The 15,339-nt window shown below is 40.0% G+C and overlaps 1 protein-coding gene across 4 annotated transcripts in view; it reads left to right on the forward strand.

The window, feature by feature from the left end:
• LOC147304384 (receptor-type tyrosine-protein phosphatase U-like) overlaps positions 1-15,339 on the forward strand; it is a 273,746-nt gene that overhangs the window by 221,968 nt on the left and 36,439 nt on the right. Inside the window, exons 15-20 of one of the 4 annotated variants that reach the window (XM_086279852.1) lie at positions 2,233-2,262; positions 2,700-2,860; positions 3,194-3,381; positions 7,923-7,995; positions 9,843-9,919; positions 12,440-12,457. In XM_086279852.1, the coding sequence (XP_086135978.1) occupies positions 2,233-2,262; positions 2,700-2,860; positions 3,194-3,381; positions 7,923-7,995; positions 9,843-9,919; positions 12,440-12,457 (547 nt within the window). The remainder of the gene's footprint in view (positions 1-2,232; positions 2,263-2,699; positions 2,861-3,193; positions 3,382-7,922; positions 7,996-9,842; positions 9,920-12,439; positions 12,458-15,339) is intronic. The other 3 variants (XM_086279853.1, XM_086279854.1, XM_086279855.1) reach the window with 3 other exon arrangements.

Below are 15,339 nucleotides of genomic sequence, written 5' to 3' on the forward strand. Positions count from 1 at the left end.
CGACGGGCAGGGAAGAGATAGATTTTGGTAGCCCGACTGAAAAAAATCGCTAGCTCCGGGACGTCGGGCTAGCGATATTGCAAGCCCTGTATCTGATTGAGGAATCACTCATCTTTGGAAAAGAGAGTTTATTACAGAGAAATGTCTCTTTCCAAAATAAAAGCTATACTATCCGCTTCTTCTGGGCTATATTCTCAGCAGCATAAGGAGAATCATGTGCTAACAGCTGTCTAAATGACTCGGCTAAAGTTAGTAGCATGCTTGTTGTTTTGGTCTTTGCACTAGGATGATGTCGGCGTAAATGTGCAGTCATATTCGTTGTGTTCCCACTAGTGCTTTCAGGTTAATCTCGTTGAAATGACCTTAACGCCACAACACGGCAAATCTCCGTTAACGAGCTACCGCCGATCGCCCTGTGTGTGGGGCTAGACAGCCAACACGTTAACGAGCTAACTGCGCTAACACACTAGCTCCCACCCATGTAATTGAGCATTGCATGGCACATCCAACATACTGTTTTACTTTAGTCCATGACTCGCTTACCTTCAGGGTCATACGTCACATGAAAACCAAAATAATTCCAAACGCCAGATCTGAATGAGGGTGGGGGAGGTCCATGTGTCTTGCTAGCTTGCCCTGCGCTCTTCCTTCTGACGATGCTGTCTGTGTTGAGCGCTCAGTGGATCTGCGCTCGACAGTGCAGCCTAGGCGGAGTAGTCGAACGCAGATTCACTGAGCGCTCAACACAGACAGCATCGTCGGAAGGAAAGTTGATAAAATAAATTACAAATGTTGTATTGTTCGATACATATGCGTACCGAACCGAAAGCACTGTATCGAACGGTTCAATATCGATACGAATATCGTTGCACCCCTAATTAATGGGAACACTTGCGACGTGAAGGTGGAGGAGTCAACAGCTTATTATGTTTCATCAGGCTCACTCAAAGCTAATGAACCTAAGAGCAAAATAAACAAGTGTTAAAAAAATGAATCCATCATTTAAGGATGAAATCAACTTAAATATTAAGCTAAAATATATGAAAAATGTTAAAGTCTTGATAGATTTAGATGCCACAGTCAGGTAGATTAGATTAGATTACATGTTTTTTGAGCATACAATTTAAAATACACACTACTTGCTTTTTATATCTCATAGATTAAGTCAGTTGTTTTTGGATAGTTGTGATTCTTCTTATTGTAACTTCATGGAAAATGAGTTATTCGGTTCTTGGGGTTCAAATTTTATATTTTGTTTTTTGCAACACTACTTAACTGTTAGATCAGTTTCACACGAACTAAAACAAATCAATCAAATCAACAATCTAACACACGAAGCGAAACTGAACATGATGGCCACCAGACAGGAGACTATCAAAGTAAAACAGGAAGTACAGGGAGCACACACACTGAGACGCAGACTGACGGAACCCAGAGAACAGAGGGAGGAAAGAGAGAGTGAGGGACAAAAGGGACAAATGACGAGAAAGGGTGAGAAAAACCAGACACACCCACACAGACATGATTGGACGATCATGAAGACCTAACTGGGGGAATGCTGAGGGAAGGACACGGAGACATGAATGGAACCAAATAACAACCAAGACATCCTGAACTAGAAACACTGAATAAAGTCAAGGGTGTAAGCAAACTAAACTAGGAAATATAAAATACACAGAGAACATAACAAATAAATAAGACTCCGAAAACACAAAGTAAACCCAAAGCACTGGGTCTGCTTATAAACACAACACAGACCCGCAAAGGAAATCCTGTGATTAACAAAGCAGTGATGGAATACAGATTTTTTTTAAAGCTAGCTTTGTTGATTTTTAAAATGTGATATGATTAATCTTTCCTTTAGAAAAAAAACCCTCTTAGTTCCCTAAAATGTTCCCAAACGGCAAACATAAGGCACCTTCAATGTATTTAATAAGATTAATCCAAATGAAAGATGCACACACACCTCTATACTATCAGTTTTATTTATGATGATTTTGTTCTTAGACCTCCCTTAGTTGAAATTTTTAAAAATCTTTTGTTGGTCCCAATGTGAGTTTTGTTATGAGGTGAGCCTGTCTTCTGCCTCACGATGGCCAGCCAGGAACATTCCAACACACTGAGCATCTTCATTTATCTTTCTGATGTCCATCTTGATAAACCATAGTCACCTCTCTTTTTTTTCTCCTCACTCTCTGTCTCTCTCCTTTCCTCCTCCTTCATGCTAATCAGAAGGGACTTCTATTCTTACCCTTACTACCCGTAAGTTACTCCTTTCTCCATCTTCCACCCTGATGCCATTTTCCCCTTCCTTTGTAGACCCAGGATTACTAGAGTGGAAATAAGCATTGCTATCTCCACCACATTCTCAAATCAACCCCTCACCCCACCACCAAACACACACACACATACACAAACAAGCACATATACACACACACCACTTCAGCAGAACCTTACTGCAACCCATGACACACTCTTGCTATCACCAGATCTCACTTTTCCCCTCGTCCAGTTTCAATCTTGTGGCCCTTATATTTCCCTTTTACTCCAATTTCTCATCTCCTCACCCACCCTCCTTTCCTTTATTCCTTATCTCTTTGCCTGTCTTTCTCTCACTTCTCACCTTCTCTGCCATCCTCTGTCTGTATTTGCTCCCTGCCTTTCTCTATCCTCCCACCTCTCTTCCTGCCTCTCTACAGTAGGAAGAAGGTGGCCATAAACAAGGCAGCCATGTCCTACAGGCAGGAGAAGAGTCGGAAGCTGAGCTCTCTGGATTGCAGCATGACAGAGCAGAGCACTCTCCAGCAAGATGAGAGGATGGCCCACTCCTTCATGGATGCCCACGGCTGCAATGCTCGAAGTAAGGCAGCAAGGACCACATGAGTACTTTTGAGAAAGTGTCTAGAGAGAGTGCAGCTTCCTGCTTTCTGACCTTCAGCCATGTTTGCAAACATATATCCAATCTGTCCTGTCAAAACGTAAGATGCTTTGGACAGAGAAATCTCCTGAAAGGCTCTTGTCTGTTTGAATATTCTGCAGCACCAGTCAGCACTCACATCTCTGCAGAAATGCTGACTTTTTCCTTTAAGCTGCCCCCTAGACTTTTTTACATTAATAAAAAAGAACAGAGCATGTGCCGCAGAATCCTCAGTGTCAGCTGGATGCCTTGAACTGTATCTGTTTGTGTTCCCAGATGAGCAGCGTAGCTCTGTCAATGAGTCTAGCAGTTTACTGGGAGGCTCACCCCAACGTCACTGTCGGAGGAAAAGCTCGCCATATCACACGGGTCAGCTCCATCCTGCTGTAAGGGTGGCTGACCTCCTCCAGCACATCAACCAGATGAAGACAGCTGAGGGATATGGTTTCAAACAAGAGTATGAGGTAAGGCATGTATGAAAAACACACAATTTCATTTGTGCTTTTTTTTCCATTAGGTTTAGCTAAAAATTTCGTTTTTTGTTATGTTGCAATTTTAATTGTCTATCTGTAAATGTATGTAGTTATTTAAATTGTTAATCCACTTTGTTAGCTTAATGGTATCCACATAGTCCAATGTGTCTCAATCCCTGTTTTGAGTATGTACACCCACACTAACAAATATGACTACACAATATAAGCCACGAGTATGTCAGTTTTCCAGTATTTAACAGTCAAAGGTATATAGTGTGCAACTCTGTATACTTCTCTCTCTAAGCATACAGTGTTATGCAAAGGTTTGAAACTACCCCTCATTTATTCATATTTTCCTTCCAAAAAGCCAGACCTTATAAAATTTTAAAGTGATCTTGTGGTTCTTCCGGGTTTCTCAAGGTCTTTCAAAGTTTTTCTTTGGACTTTGGCTTTTTTATATTCAGTCCTGTTAGATTGGCACATTACACAAGAACTTGACTGAAAATCAGTGGCAACAATTCGATGATGAATCCAAAAGTGACATTTTGAGATAAAATTGTTGTCAGTATATATGGAAATGTCAGGAATAAGGTGCAACAGTGAGTGTCAACAACCGTCTGTAAAACATGGTGGCGACGCAGTCATGTTTTTTGGCTGCATTTGAGCCGAGGTGTTGGGGACCTTGTCAAAATTAATGGAATTAAAATTGCCAAAAAATACTGTCAGATTTTGATCTACCATGGTAATACCATCTGGAAAGCATTTGATTGGCTTCATCTTTCAGTATGATATTCATCCCAATGGAGTAAAAGTCACTGGATAAAAAAACAAAGATTGGAACTCTATCAGTTATGGATCGGCCTTATAGACACAAAAGATCAAAGAAGAGGGTTGTCCCCCAAAAAGCAATGTAAGAATGAGGGGTAGCACAAGACTTTTTTATGTAACTAGAGGGGAAGTCCTACCACGAAATTTGTAAATGAAATGTTAATGCAAAATTCTGTGACTATTAGCCAACTAGCCTAAAGTTAGGGGTTTTTCTTGGGGGGGCAATGACATTGCCTGTGTTTGTCGTAGTCTGATATTCATGTCTGGTTTGCTGTCATCTTTACCTATAAGACTTTAGTATTATGTTTGGTCAAGGACTTGACAAGTTCACAAAATGGGCCTACTAGCAAGACATGGAAAATGTTGTAGTTCACTTTTGAAGTAAGTAAAATGTTGATCATTTTTGACAGGTATTTTAAGAGTTTATCTTATATTCTAGAAAATTAGCTATCAAATTCAATGGTTTATTCAGACGTTAGAAATTACTTATGTAGTTTTGATTATTTATTCTACTAGCTAGAAAATTTCTACTGCTAGCTAGCCCAATCATTAGTTTGCTCTCATGCATCTAATTATTACTTTACATCTAATTATTACTCTATTAAATTAGTTCCAAACTACTCAGTTCTGTATTCAAGTTTGTGTTTTTTTTGTTTGTTTTAATTAGTTGAGCTATTTTTGCCAGATGCTCTCTAGCTACCGTTTGCTGTAACCTGTCGCTAGTCCTGGTGCTAGCTGCCAAGCCATATGTACCTTTGGTCTTGGCTGTTTTTGTTTGGTTTTTTCTTTTTTGATTTGACAAAGTTACAGTCTTTCAAAGTGTTGAATCATATTATGCTTCTGTATTTGTTTTATTGGTTTGCTGTCAACTTCTAGTATACAAAGCCAGTTCCATGACAAATTGATTTTGTTAGCTTGAAGTTGAAGAACCTGCACAGAGCAAAAGTCACTGGTCAACACACCTCTTTAAAGAACATTACACCTAAGGGCCTCATACCCGTGAAATTTCATTTATTTCTTTGTAGCTGAAAAAATAGGTGAATCATTTGTCAGATAGCATCAAGTCAAAATTCCCAATATGTTACAGTGTACAGACCCATCTGTATAATATTCCAGACCAGTGCTGTCTGTTTTGAAGCATTTTAAAAGGGGTCTTGAATATTCATGAGCATGAGCAGTAAAATATGTTTTTGACTTCATTTGCATTACAGAGTTAATGCATATATACTGAACATTCTTCTTATAAGAGCACTAATTACTATTTCCAAAGTTACGCCACTCAGAGTTCTGGTTAATATAATATAAAATTCTCAACATCATCCAGTCGTGATAGGAATTTTTTTTATCTGCACCTACAGCTGCAGGAAGCCAGATGCACTTTTTCAATTCATTAAGCTATCACCTGAGGGGCCAACAAATCCCCCCCCCCTCCTCCAAAATCAATATATGGGTTGCTTTTTCACTCCTCAGTCTGGCTCCTCATCGCCTGGAGAAATAAACAAGATGAAGGGGATCAGCCTGCACTCTGCTGTCAGACTTCATAACCCTTATTTCCCACAGGGTCACACTGCTGCTGCCATTGATCAGACATGTTGCAAGGCATTGTGGGGGGGTTATGAATGAGTCAGGCCCTGGGGTAGGTGGGGTACAGTATGTGTTGTGAAAGTCAACATCTGGAGCAAGAGTCAGTGAATACACTAGAGGATAGAACCTCTGCCCCTTCACCAGGATGTGGCTACTTAAAAGTGATGTTGTGTCATTTTGTTATCTCTTGGAAGACTAGTGAACCTGAGAGAGCTGTATATATTAAATGAAGGCCCGCAAACCTCAGCGACCTCTGCTCACAATGTGAGAGACTGATAAAGCCATACAAAAACAGTTACTTCAAGTTCTGTTGCTAAAGGTGGCACTACAAGCTATTGCATCTTTGGGTGAACTTAGTTGTTTAGACTGCAGAAAGTCCTGTGAAAACTTTCACGGCTGTAGTTCCATTTCAAGGAAATTCAAAGTGTCAGGATTACAGGTAAATAAATAAATAGAATAACTCCATAGGTGGAACAAAGAGTGTGTGTCCTACGTACAGATAAGTAAAAAAAAGAAAAAAACTAAAGATACAGTGAGAATAATTCTGTTTGACAGGTCATTGTTTTATCCCCCATCTAATATTTAAAAACTATTCATGATTAATCTAAAATGACACAAACATACTTAGTTGTTCAATCTTAAACAACAAGTATGGATTAATCTTGTATACTTGTGTGTCATATGGTACGCTCGGTGCTAAAGGCTGTTTGCAGAGGCCTGGGTTTGAGTTCATCATTTACATCAAGCCATCCACCCACTCTCACCCTTCACTTTCCTGTCATCATATATACCCAAATAAATGTACATTAAATATTGCCAAAAGTTTTGACAGGAACTTCTAACTACTGGAGATAAAGTAAACTCATATGAGAATCAGAAGATGAAAGAAATACTGCAGCAGGATGTCTCACTTATCTTTCACTGTTGGAGGTTTATTGGTTTTTAACGTGGAAACCCAAAATGTTTCCATTTTGAAGGAACTTTTCAGTTTATTTCCAGAACTCATATAGTCAGGGGAAACTACTTTCAAGGAAGAAAGGCTCCCATTTCCCACGTAGTTGCCATACAGTGCCATGAGATTATGGGTTAGTAACAGGAGGTTTAATCCCAAGTCTGTCCTTTAATGTCTTTTTGCAGTTTTTCAAAATATATATTTTATTGAAAATTACATGGAAGATTAGAGTCATTTGCGCTTGTTGCGCTGGCAGAGTCAGTGAAAACTGATATAATGGCATTTCCGAGCATTATCTTTTTTTTTTCTTTAGTCCAGAATCCTTAATGTCCCAAACGAATACTTTCAGAAATGAATAAATCTCCACGAAGGTCAACAGAATGTTGTTTCCAAAATCGACAAGGAGTTTTGGACAAATACAGGTTTGTTAAGCAGGATTAAATCAGGCATTACCAGCGCTGATGTCAGTGACTGATATAATCCTCCGATTATCTTTCCTTCTCCTGCTCGCCTCGGATGTCAGGTGGTACCAATTCAACACCCGTTGCCCGGGAGAGATTGGTCTGCTGTAGACGAGCGACAGCGTGCCTCAGTATGAGAGCCTGGATGTGCCCACCGATACAGCAGAGAGATCAGGCTGGTTTTTAAACTGCAAAAGAATACGACACCACTTATGTCAGGCCCATGCTTTATTTATTTATTTTTTTTCATCTTGCTCGCTTATAGTATTGATTCAGATTCAATGACTCATCTCACTGCACCAACAGATTTAGTCGATGGGTGTCATAAACAGCTGTCACAAGTTTGGCAGTTTAACACCGAGGTATTATATAGCAACCGCTTCTGCAAGCAGCGAGTCCCACACTGTGTTCAGATTGAGAATGACTGCAGAGGGCCACCTTCTCCTTTCCAAGGCCGCAGCCATCTCTCAGCGCCGTCTGCATGTCGTCTCTCAGCCTCAGTCGCTCCCCGCTATGTTGTGGCAGATGTCTCTTGATGACTTGGCAAGATGCTATAACACTGAAGCTACTAAGACGACCTTAGGGTAACACTTTGGAGTGCATTAGCAAAGTTGTTCCCATTCTGAGTGTCAAGAAGCACAAAAGACGCATCGTCCCTGCCTGTTGTTTCTGTTTCTGAAAACTTTTTGGTTCTCTTTAATCTGCAGAGTTTTTTCGACGGCTGGGATGTCACAAAAAAGAAGGACAAGACCAAAGGGAGGCACGATAGCCTGCTAAGCCGTGAGTATTTGTGTACTGAGCCATGTGTTGAGTTGTGTTTGCGCCGTGGCTTGGGTGTGTTCCACTTTTTTTCCTTACTGTAAGTTACAGCATACCTTACCATTTCTTTTTATATGCACACTGTAAAGTAAATCACCATTTTACAATGCCACTGCCTGTATCCTGTGAGCCAGAGGTGCCCAGTAATTGCTTTTACTCCCAATGGAATGGCTGTTGATTCTTGTTAAATATGTGATTAAGGTATGATTAATTAAAATTGATTGTTTAACCGTGGGTTTAATGATGTTTTTGAAATGTTTGCCTCTATAGGAGGAATACTAAATGCCTTACTTATTGTATTTTTCAGAGCCCTTATACAAAAGTGTCAGAAATTACTTTTGTGTCATAAAGCTTTTCAATGGAGGAAACTGCAATCTGCAGGAGTCACGACTGCTTTTGCTTTTCCTCCTAATCCTTCTCTGTTATTTTTCAATCGTTTTCAGAATCCGCCTGATCCAGGTAAACCATTGCTTTAGTGGTAGAGTTTAGTTCTGTTAAAACAATAGTTCAGGTAAAGGAGGCATACTGCATATTGTTCCTCTTTGTGAAAGAAAGAGTACACAGCGACTCACTGTGAGCACAGCAGCAGCATCTCTATCTCACTATGGCAGATGAGTCAAAATATATTACCAGGCAATGCAAATGTAATCATGGGGAATGGGAAAGTAGTCCAGAAAAATATATGCAGAGCATTTGATCATCAATCGGTCCTAAAACAGTAATTACCACTGTTGTTGTTGAATCAGTTATTAATCTTTAACTGTTTAATATTTGTCCAAATGTCTGTGCCCTACATGGCCAGAGTCCTGCATATATATAGCTGAGCTACTGAGAGCTTATAATTGTAGGCGGCCTCTCCAGCTTCTCTTCGACTCAGGCTCGGTTGGCTGTTGACTGCTGACGCCCTATATCTATAGTTTGGCTTCTCTTAATCTTTCACGCATTATTTGTTGGTCTTTTGTTCTTCTAATATGTGTGTACAGGTGTGTAGGCAGGAATGAATTAGGCCATGTGTTTGGATGTAAGAATATGCTCGCTTAACTGTAACTGTGTGTTTTAAAAATGCTATAGAAATAAAGTTATTAATACCTTTATTATTAGCTAACCGATACCCAACACCAGTGGCTTGTTTGACCCAGCAAAGGTAAATCTGAACCCTGACAGTTTATTAATTGTATAAATCATTGTTCAAAAAGGATGAATGTACTATGAATAACAAGCAAGGAATGCTCAAATTTAGAACATGATGACGTCAGCTTGCTATGGTGTTACTGGCTCATAGGGGATCATACTGAAAATAAGTTTGTTCTACAGCTCTCTCCGTGCCCTTTGATATGGTATATTACCAGATATAGTTTCTTGACATTTTTTTTTGAAGGTCACCTTTGACCTTGAGTGCTAACAATGAAGGTCAAGGTCAAATGCTTACCCAGCCTACAGACTCATGCCTCCCAAGGCCTGGTATATTGCTCTGAAGTTTGAAGGTGATCCATAAAAAAATGTGGGTAATATAAAGTTTTTACTGATTTTCACATTTGGTGTGATCTCGACCTTTGACTTGAATTTGGTTTCTACCATCACACTAACTTTGGAAATGACAAAAACTCTGGATGTTAGGCTGCTAGCAAACATGCAAACAGACAGTCAGACGAACCAATAAACACCCTCCCTTCCTTCAGGTGGAGAATCAGTACTCTAGTATTTTGGAAATGGACAGACTGAGATAATAATCAAACACTAAAATACTTATATATATACTGGATGCAAATACCTCTACATACTGATAAGTGATGTTTTATGCGTTGTAGATGACCGTCATCGAGTCAAGCTCCACTCCCTCCTTGCAGATCCCAGCTCCGATTATGTCAATGCCAACTACATAGACGTAAGTTACCTTTACTTTTATTTTTCCTTCTGCGTCACCTCATACTCCCACATCTCTGGCCTTGCTGATCATACAGCTCTGCCTTAAGAGCTCATATTAGTTGTCTTTTATTGTTTTTGTTAACCTGGCGCTTGACCAGCAGTCACCTCCCCATGCTGTCAGCTAAATCCGAACTATCATTTAATGACTACATCCACAGCGTACCATAATATCTATGTGTGTTAGTACATGTAGGCTTTGAAATGAGATTTTATCGCTATATCTCTAAAGTTCCAGCAAGAGCCTATAAGCTCTGAGCAGCAGGCCTTGCCCAAGTGCTTTTGTAAGGCAATATTGAGCATTGAAATTGGACCCAATATAACTCAGTTGATCCTTTCATATACTTTCAGATTTTGTGATCTCACCTACAGTTCAGCTCGAATGAGTGTCTCAGGGAGCCTCTCCAGTCCCAGCAGCAGTTTGCTCTCCCTTGAGATGCAATCTCTGCAGCTTTGCATTAGATGGAGCAACAGTGTCTGAAGGACTTTTCCTTCAGCGCAGGTCAGGCTGTGAGCTCTGCCGCTCACTCATAAATAGAAGGGTCACTTCAAGGGGACTCTGAAAAAGCTCTCCACAGTCTTCCCTTCATGTAGTCTGCTGAAGTATTAATCTCAGGTTTAATATGAGCCCGTATAATAGGCTGATTGCTCTGTCGCACCCTTTGTTTTAGCAATTGTTTTGTGAACAAAAGAAAACGTAAGGGGCAGATTTGTGGTTGTGGTCGCCTGACTCAGCATACGCGAGTCCCGTCGGGTAGAACTGTGTGTGGCCACTTCATCCCCTTTAGTGCTCCATGATGGCTCCATTAGAACGAGTGCTCCAAGGACCTTTGTGCCATTAACTGTGCAGGCTACAGCACCACTTGCATGTCATGCCAAGACCCTTGGCTCAAAATACTGCAGTGAAATGATTCCAAATGATTCATGGAGGAGGCCAAGGCTGGAATAATGGAACATTGCTTTTTTTAAAGGTTAAACTGAAAAGTTTAGTAGTCTTCTCACTCATTCACGTGCACATTTGCATGTCTTTCATTTTGCAGGGGTAGCAAGACATGACATTATTTTGTAAAATCTTTAGATGAACCTTGTTTTTGCCATCTAGGCTGACAGATGTAACTCCAAAAGATGCAATTAAATTTCAGCGGACTTTGATATTCTGTTAGGCACTCGGGAAGTGATGCCAGTTACAGTTGGTCGCTTTCGATTAAATGGAAGTTTGAGAATGACTGAGCAAACCAATCAAAAAGCTCGAGATAAAATTCTGGTTTAGCAAAAAGCTCAATATACCATATTTATCATTGTCTCGCTTGTCATTGTGTGTCACCTGGGGAAGGCAATCTGACCAAGATTATTTTGCATGGTACTCAAAGCACCATTAAAGAACAATTCCAGTTTCATCAGCTTAGTTTATTCAACTTTCAGCTGCATTTAGAATGTAATTTAGTTTTTGGCTTTCTCGATTTGCAATAAAGCTGCAAATAGTAACACAGTACATGCAGTGTTTAGCAAATGTATTAAAACCACCATCCAATGTACGGTTTATGGAACAGTTGCCCAAAATTAATAATATTGGTAATTACTATTATTTAATATTTCTGCAATGGTTAATCCACCAGTATGCACAAGCCCTTTAATCAAAATGATATTTTTAACCTGTAAAGATTATTTTGGCCAAATGCTTAGTTTTATTATAAACTGTGACTTTCAGACTAGTTTTGTTGCTCAAACTTTTTTTGCAGTGTCTCTGTGTTCCCAGATCTCAGCTTAGTTCACCATAAAATTAACACAGAAACTATTTTCTGCCTTAAAAAACCTGGTATCTTTGTTACGTTAGACTGTCAAAAAGTCAACACAATTTTATTAATTTAAGGCAAAACTGTGGTTATGGTATATATACCACTCCACCCTCTTCATTTGTTTTCTCACACAAATTTTAAATAAGAATTTATCCAGACTGGACATAACTTCTATGGAATCTCTAAATTCACTGCAATTTTATGAACAATTCATAGCATGTATTGAGTAACATTGTGTAGTTCCTAAGGCACCATGTTCCCTCCTTCTCTGCAGAACCTATTAAAGTGTCATTGATGCTATTAAGAGCATGGATAATGCTGGGTTTTTACTGCTCTCGGATGATGACCTGCTGCTGCACTCTTTTATCTTTTTTGCCCGTCTTTAACAATCTAAGTAAAGACATATGATTGAACTTCCCATTCTCTTCCTGCAAGACAAATGACTAAAGGACTGCGGTTGCTATATAACAAGAGTTGGCCTTTATCGCAAAAACATGGAAATGAAAGATTTCTGGACATTATTCTCTCCACAGGTTTCCAGTGCAAACTGCTTTCTAACCATTTCATAACCCTTTTCTTCTGGTCTTTAATCACATTAACTAGCTCTTATTTCCTCCCCTACTTTCCTTCTATATCTCTCTCTGTTCCCCACCCTCCCTTGTTTTCAACCTTTTGGCATCTCTTAGATTCGGATAAACAGGGAAGTAAGTATCTTGCTTCTCTTCTGCTTTCCATCTTCTTCTTTTCATGCCGCCTCCTCTGGCTCTCCCTGCCAGCCCTCCACGGCTTTTCTTCTTCTTTTCTGGCAGATCCTCCTTTGCTTTTCCTCTCTGAGCTGCTGAGCCTTTCCACTTTTAGCCCTCACTGTTCCTCTGAGTTTTAACTTTTTTCTCCCAAACTGACCGTAGCAGTCTCATCCATAGTCAAATGCTCACCTGGAGTTTTTGCTTAACATCAGTCTCAGTTTTTTTGTATAAAATGGCTGATAGAATACTACAGAGGAAAAAAGACGAGGTCAAAGCTCATGTTTATACACACACAGTATGACAGGAGGCATTGTAAATATATACAGTGACAGTGAAAAGTAAAGAAAACCCTGCTTTTCCAGTGGTATGAGAGCCCATATTTATCAGGCATCTCAGCGTAAGATAGTAGGTGCAAGATCACACTAGAAAACAAAAAAACACAATTATCTTCACAAAATACATGTCATCGTCGGCTCGACTAAAAGCTAACCTGGTAGTAAGCCACAAAAGCACACCAAAATAACAAGCTTTCTAACTGCCTGTCATAGATATGCACATGTTGATGAAACAGCTGAGCTTGATGCATCTCTGCTGTCGCAGCCTCGCGGGCTGTCTGGCTCTGGGCTCTGACCCGTTTCTATATAAAATCTCAGACTTTTGTTAATTTACGATATCTGACTGCTGCGACCTTGTTTCATATCACAGCAGGTCATCTTTGGGTTAATTAATCACACAGGAGAAGAAAAAAGATGAATATTGTAATTAAAGATGTGAAAATGTTATTTGACAGTTGTGTGTGTTGTGTCAAGTAGTCTTAAATCATCCATATTAGCTAAATGTCAAATCTATTTCATGGCAATAAGCAAACAGTTTACTTCCTGAACTATACCTGAAGTATAGCTACAAAAGCATCTGAAGCTGCACGTCTTCAGAAATCAAAACGCTAAATGACACGTCTGTCAAATCAAACGCTGACAGAACAATGAGTTCGCTGAAGTGGTGACGAGAACTTATCTGAATTACATTTTGCAGGCAGTTTTTACCTGAAAGCAGCAGAGAACTGCTTTTTAAAGTATTTATTTAGAGAATTTATTGCAGTGGAGAAGATACTTCAGTGGAGTCAGGACAGATAGAACAGATGGGCAACATTATAGTTTGATCCAATTTTAGACTCCTCACCCCGAAATTCAGTCATATATCATCAATGTTATGATAGTCTGCAGTTAATAAGGGCAGTTCTGTCCAAATTTTCAACCATGTATGAAAGCTCTGCATGAATTGATGGGCAGATGCTGTTTTGCTGTTCGAAGTACTACTGAGAGCAGGACACACATGCAACAGTAGGAGATGACTTCCAACAAAGCGATTCACATTTTGCTGCTGCCTACATGATTCGAGTAAAAAGAAATAGATTTTTGCATGAGGAAAATGATTTTAACGGGAGTGTACATATTAGGAGCTGTTTCTTTTTTTAAGATAATAATAAGATTGGTGCAAACATCTTGTAGCAGCTTTTGAGTGGGATGTACTGTAATTGTTCCATTTACACAAAGAACTCCACAGGATGTTTCTCTCTGGTTTTCTTTCAAACAGGAATAATTTGTGTCCCCTAGAATCTAAAATACAATAGCAAAGTATTGAATATAATATGAGTAAGATTTGCTAAAATATATACTTAGCCTTTTTTTTATGATTAAGTAGCTCGTCGTACACCCGCTGTTATTTTGTTTCTCATGCAACTGCTTTACAAATGCAGGCCGTGGTTCTCGGCTGAATTGCTTATTCTCACTGTTTTGCAAGGAGGACACAAAAATGTCTCTGACGTCCTTGACTGCTATCAGCGAGGATGATTAAAGTTCCTACGGGATTCTGATATGCAGTTCTGAGATGCATGATGAATATGAGTTCATTTCACGAAGGCCTGGTTTTCCTTGTCACAGGTTGTAGTTGGAACGAGCCAAATTTGTCAAAGCAAAACAAACTGAGAATCGTTTTTTCGTCTTATTGTGATGGAATTGATACGCGTTCCACGTCTGCATGTCTTTACTTTTTCTTTTCAATCCATTGTGAATTCACATCGCTTCGTGTTTTTCTGCTTGCCTGCTGTTGGAAACTGTGGTTGCCAAGGTGACAGACAGGAAACCGGTCAGCTCAGGGGAAACTCGGCAACAGAGGCTCATGGGAATGGGTTCGCTGCAGTCTTTCGTAGCGATGACCATCCATCTCGGCATTGCTCTCCAGCATGACAGTTATGGAATGTAATTTGTGTTCCTGCTTGCTCAGTAGTGCATACATGTACATGAGCTCGAGGGGCTACAGGGACTGCGCTCTGTGTGTGTCTGTACAGTATTTTTACAAATGTTTACTGAATACAGCGGCTGCAATCACTTTACCTGCGATTCATGAGAGAGCGCACTAATCTTAATTCTGGGGATCTATCATGCTCGACTACTTTGCATTCAGCACACAGGTCTTTGCCTGGTGGAGGGCCAGAACGCCACTAATAGCCTTCCAGGCCGTGCACACTGTATCATAACTGCACTAATGCCAAGCAGAGCAGAAAGGAGACAGCCAGATCAGTCAGTGTCACTCAGGTAGAATTACTCCCAGAGCTGAAGATCGCTCACTTGTCAATCTACCTTTGATCAGCAGCCCAGGCTGCATGCAAAGCAGCACACACTAGGCTGCCTTTGAAATGCAGCTCCCTTGCTCTGGAATGAATGACCTGGCTCGGAGACAGGCAGAGAGAAACTTGAATTAATGCCATTTCTTCCTGCATTATAATTCAAGTGAGATTCTTCACCCAGAGCTAGGGCCCAAAAACAGTCCAAAGAATCTTT

This window comes from Aulonocara sp. 'chitande type north' Nkhata Bay, linkage group LG22, assembly GCF_057382095.1.
Source record: "Aulonocara sp. 'chitande type north' Nkhata Bay isolate Kocher_YH1m ecotype deep benthic linkage group LG22, A_spYH_male_GT1.1, whole genome shotgun sequence".
NCBI classification, from domain to species: Eukaryota; Metazoa; Chordata; class Actinopteri; order Cichliformes; family Cichlidae; genus Aulonocara; species Aulonocara sp. 'chitande type north' Nkhata Bay.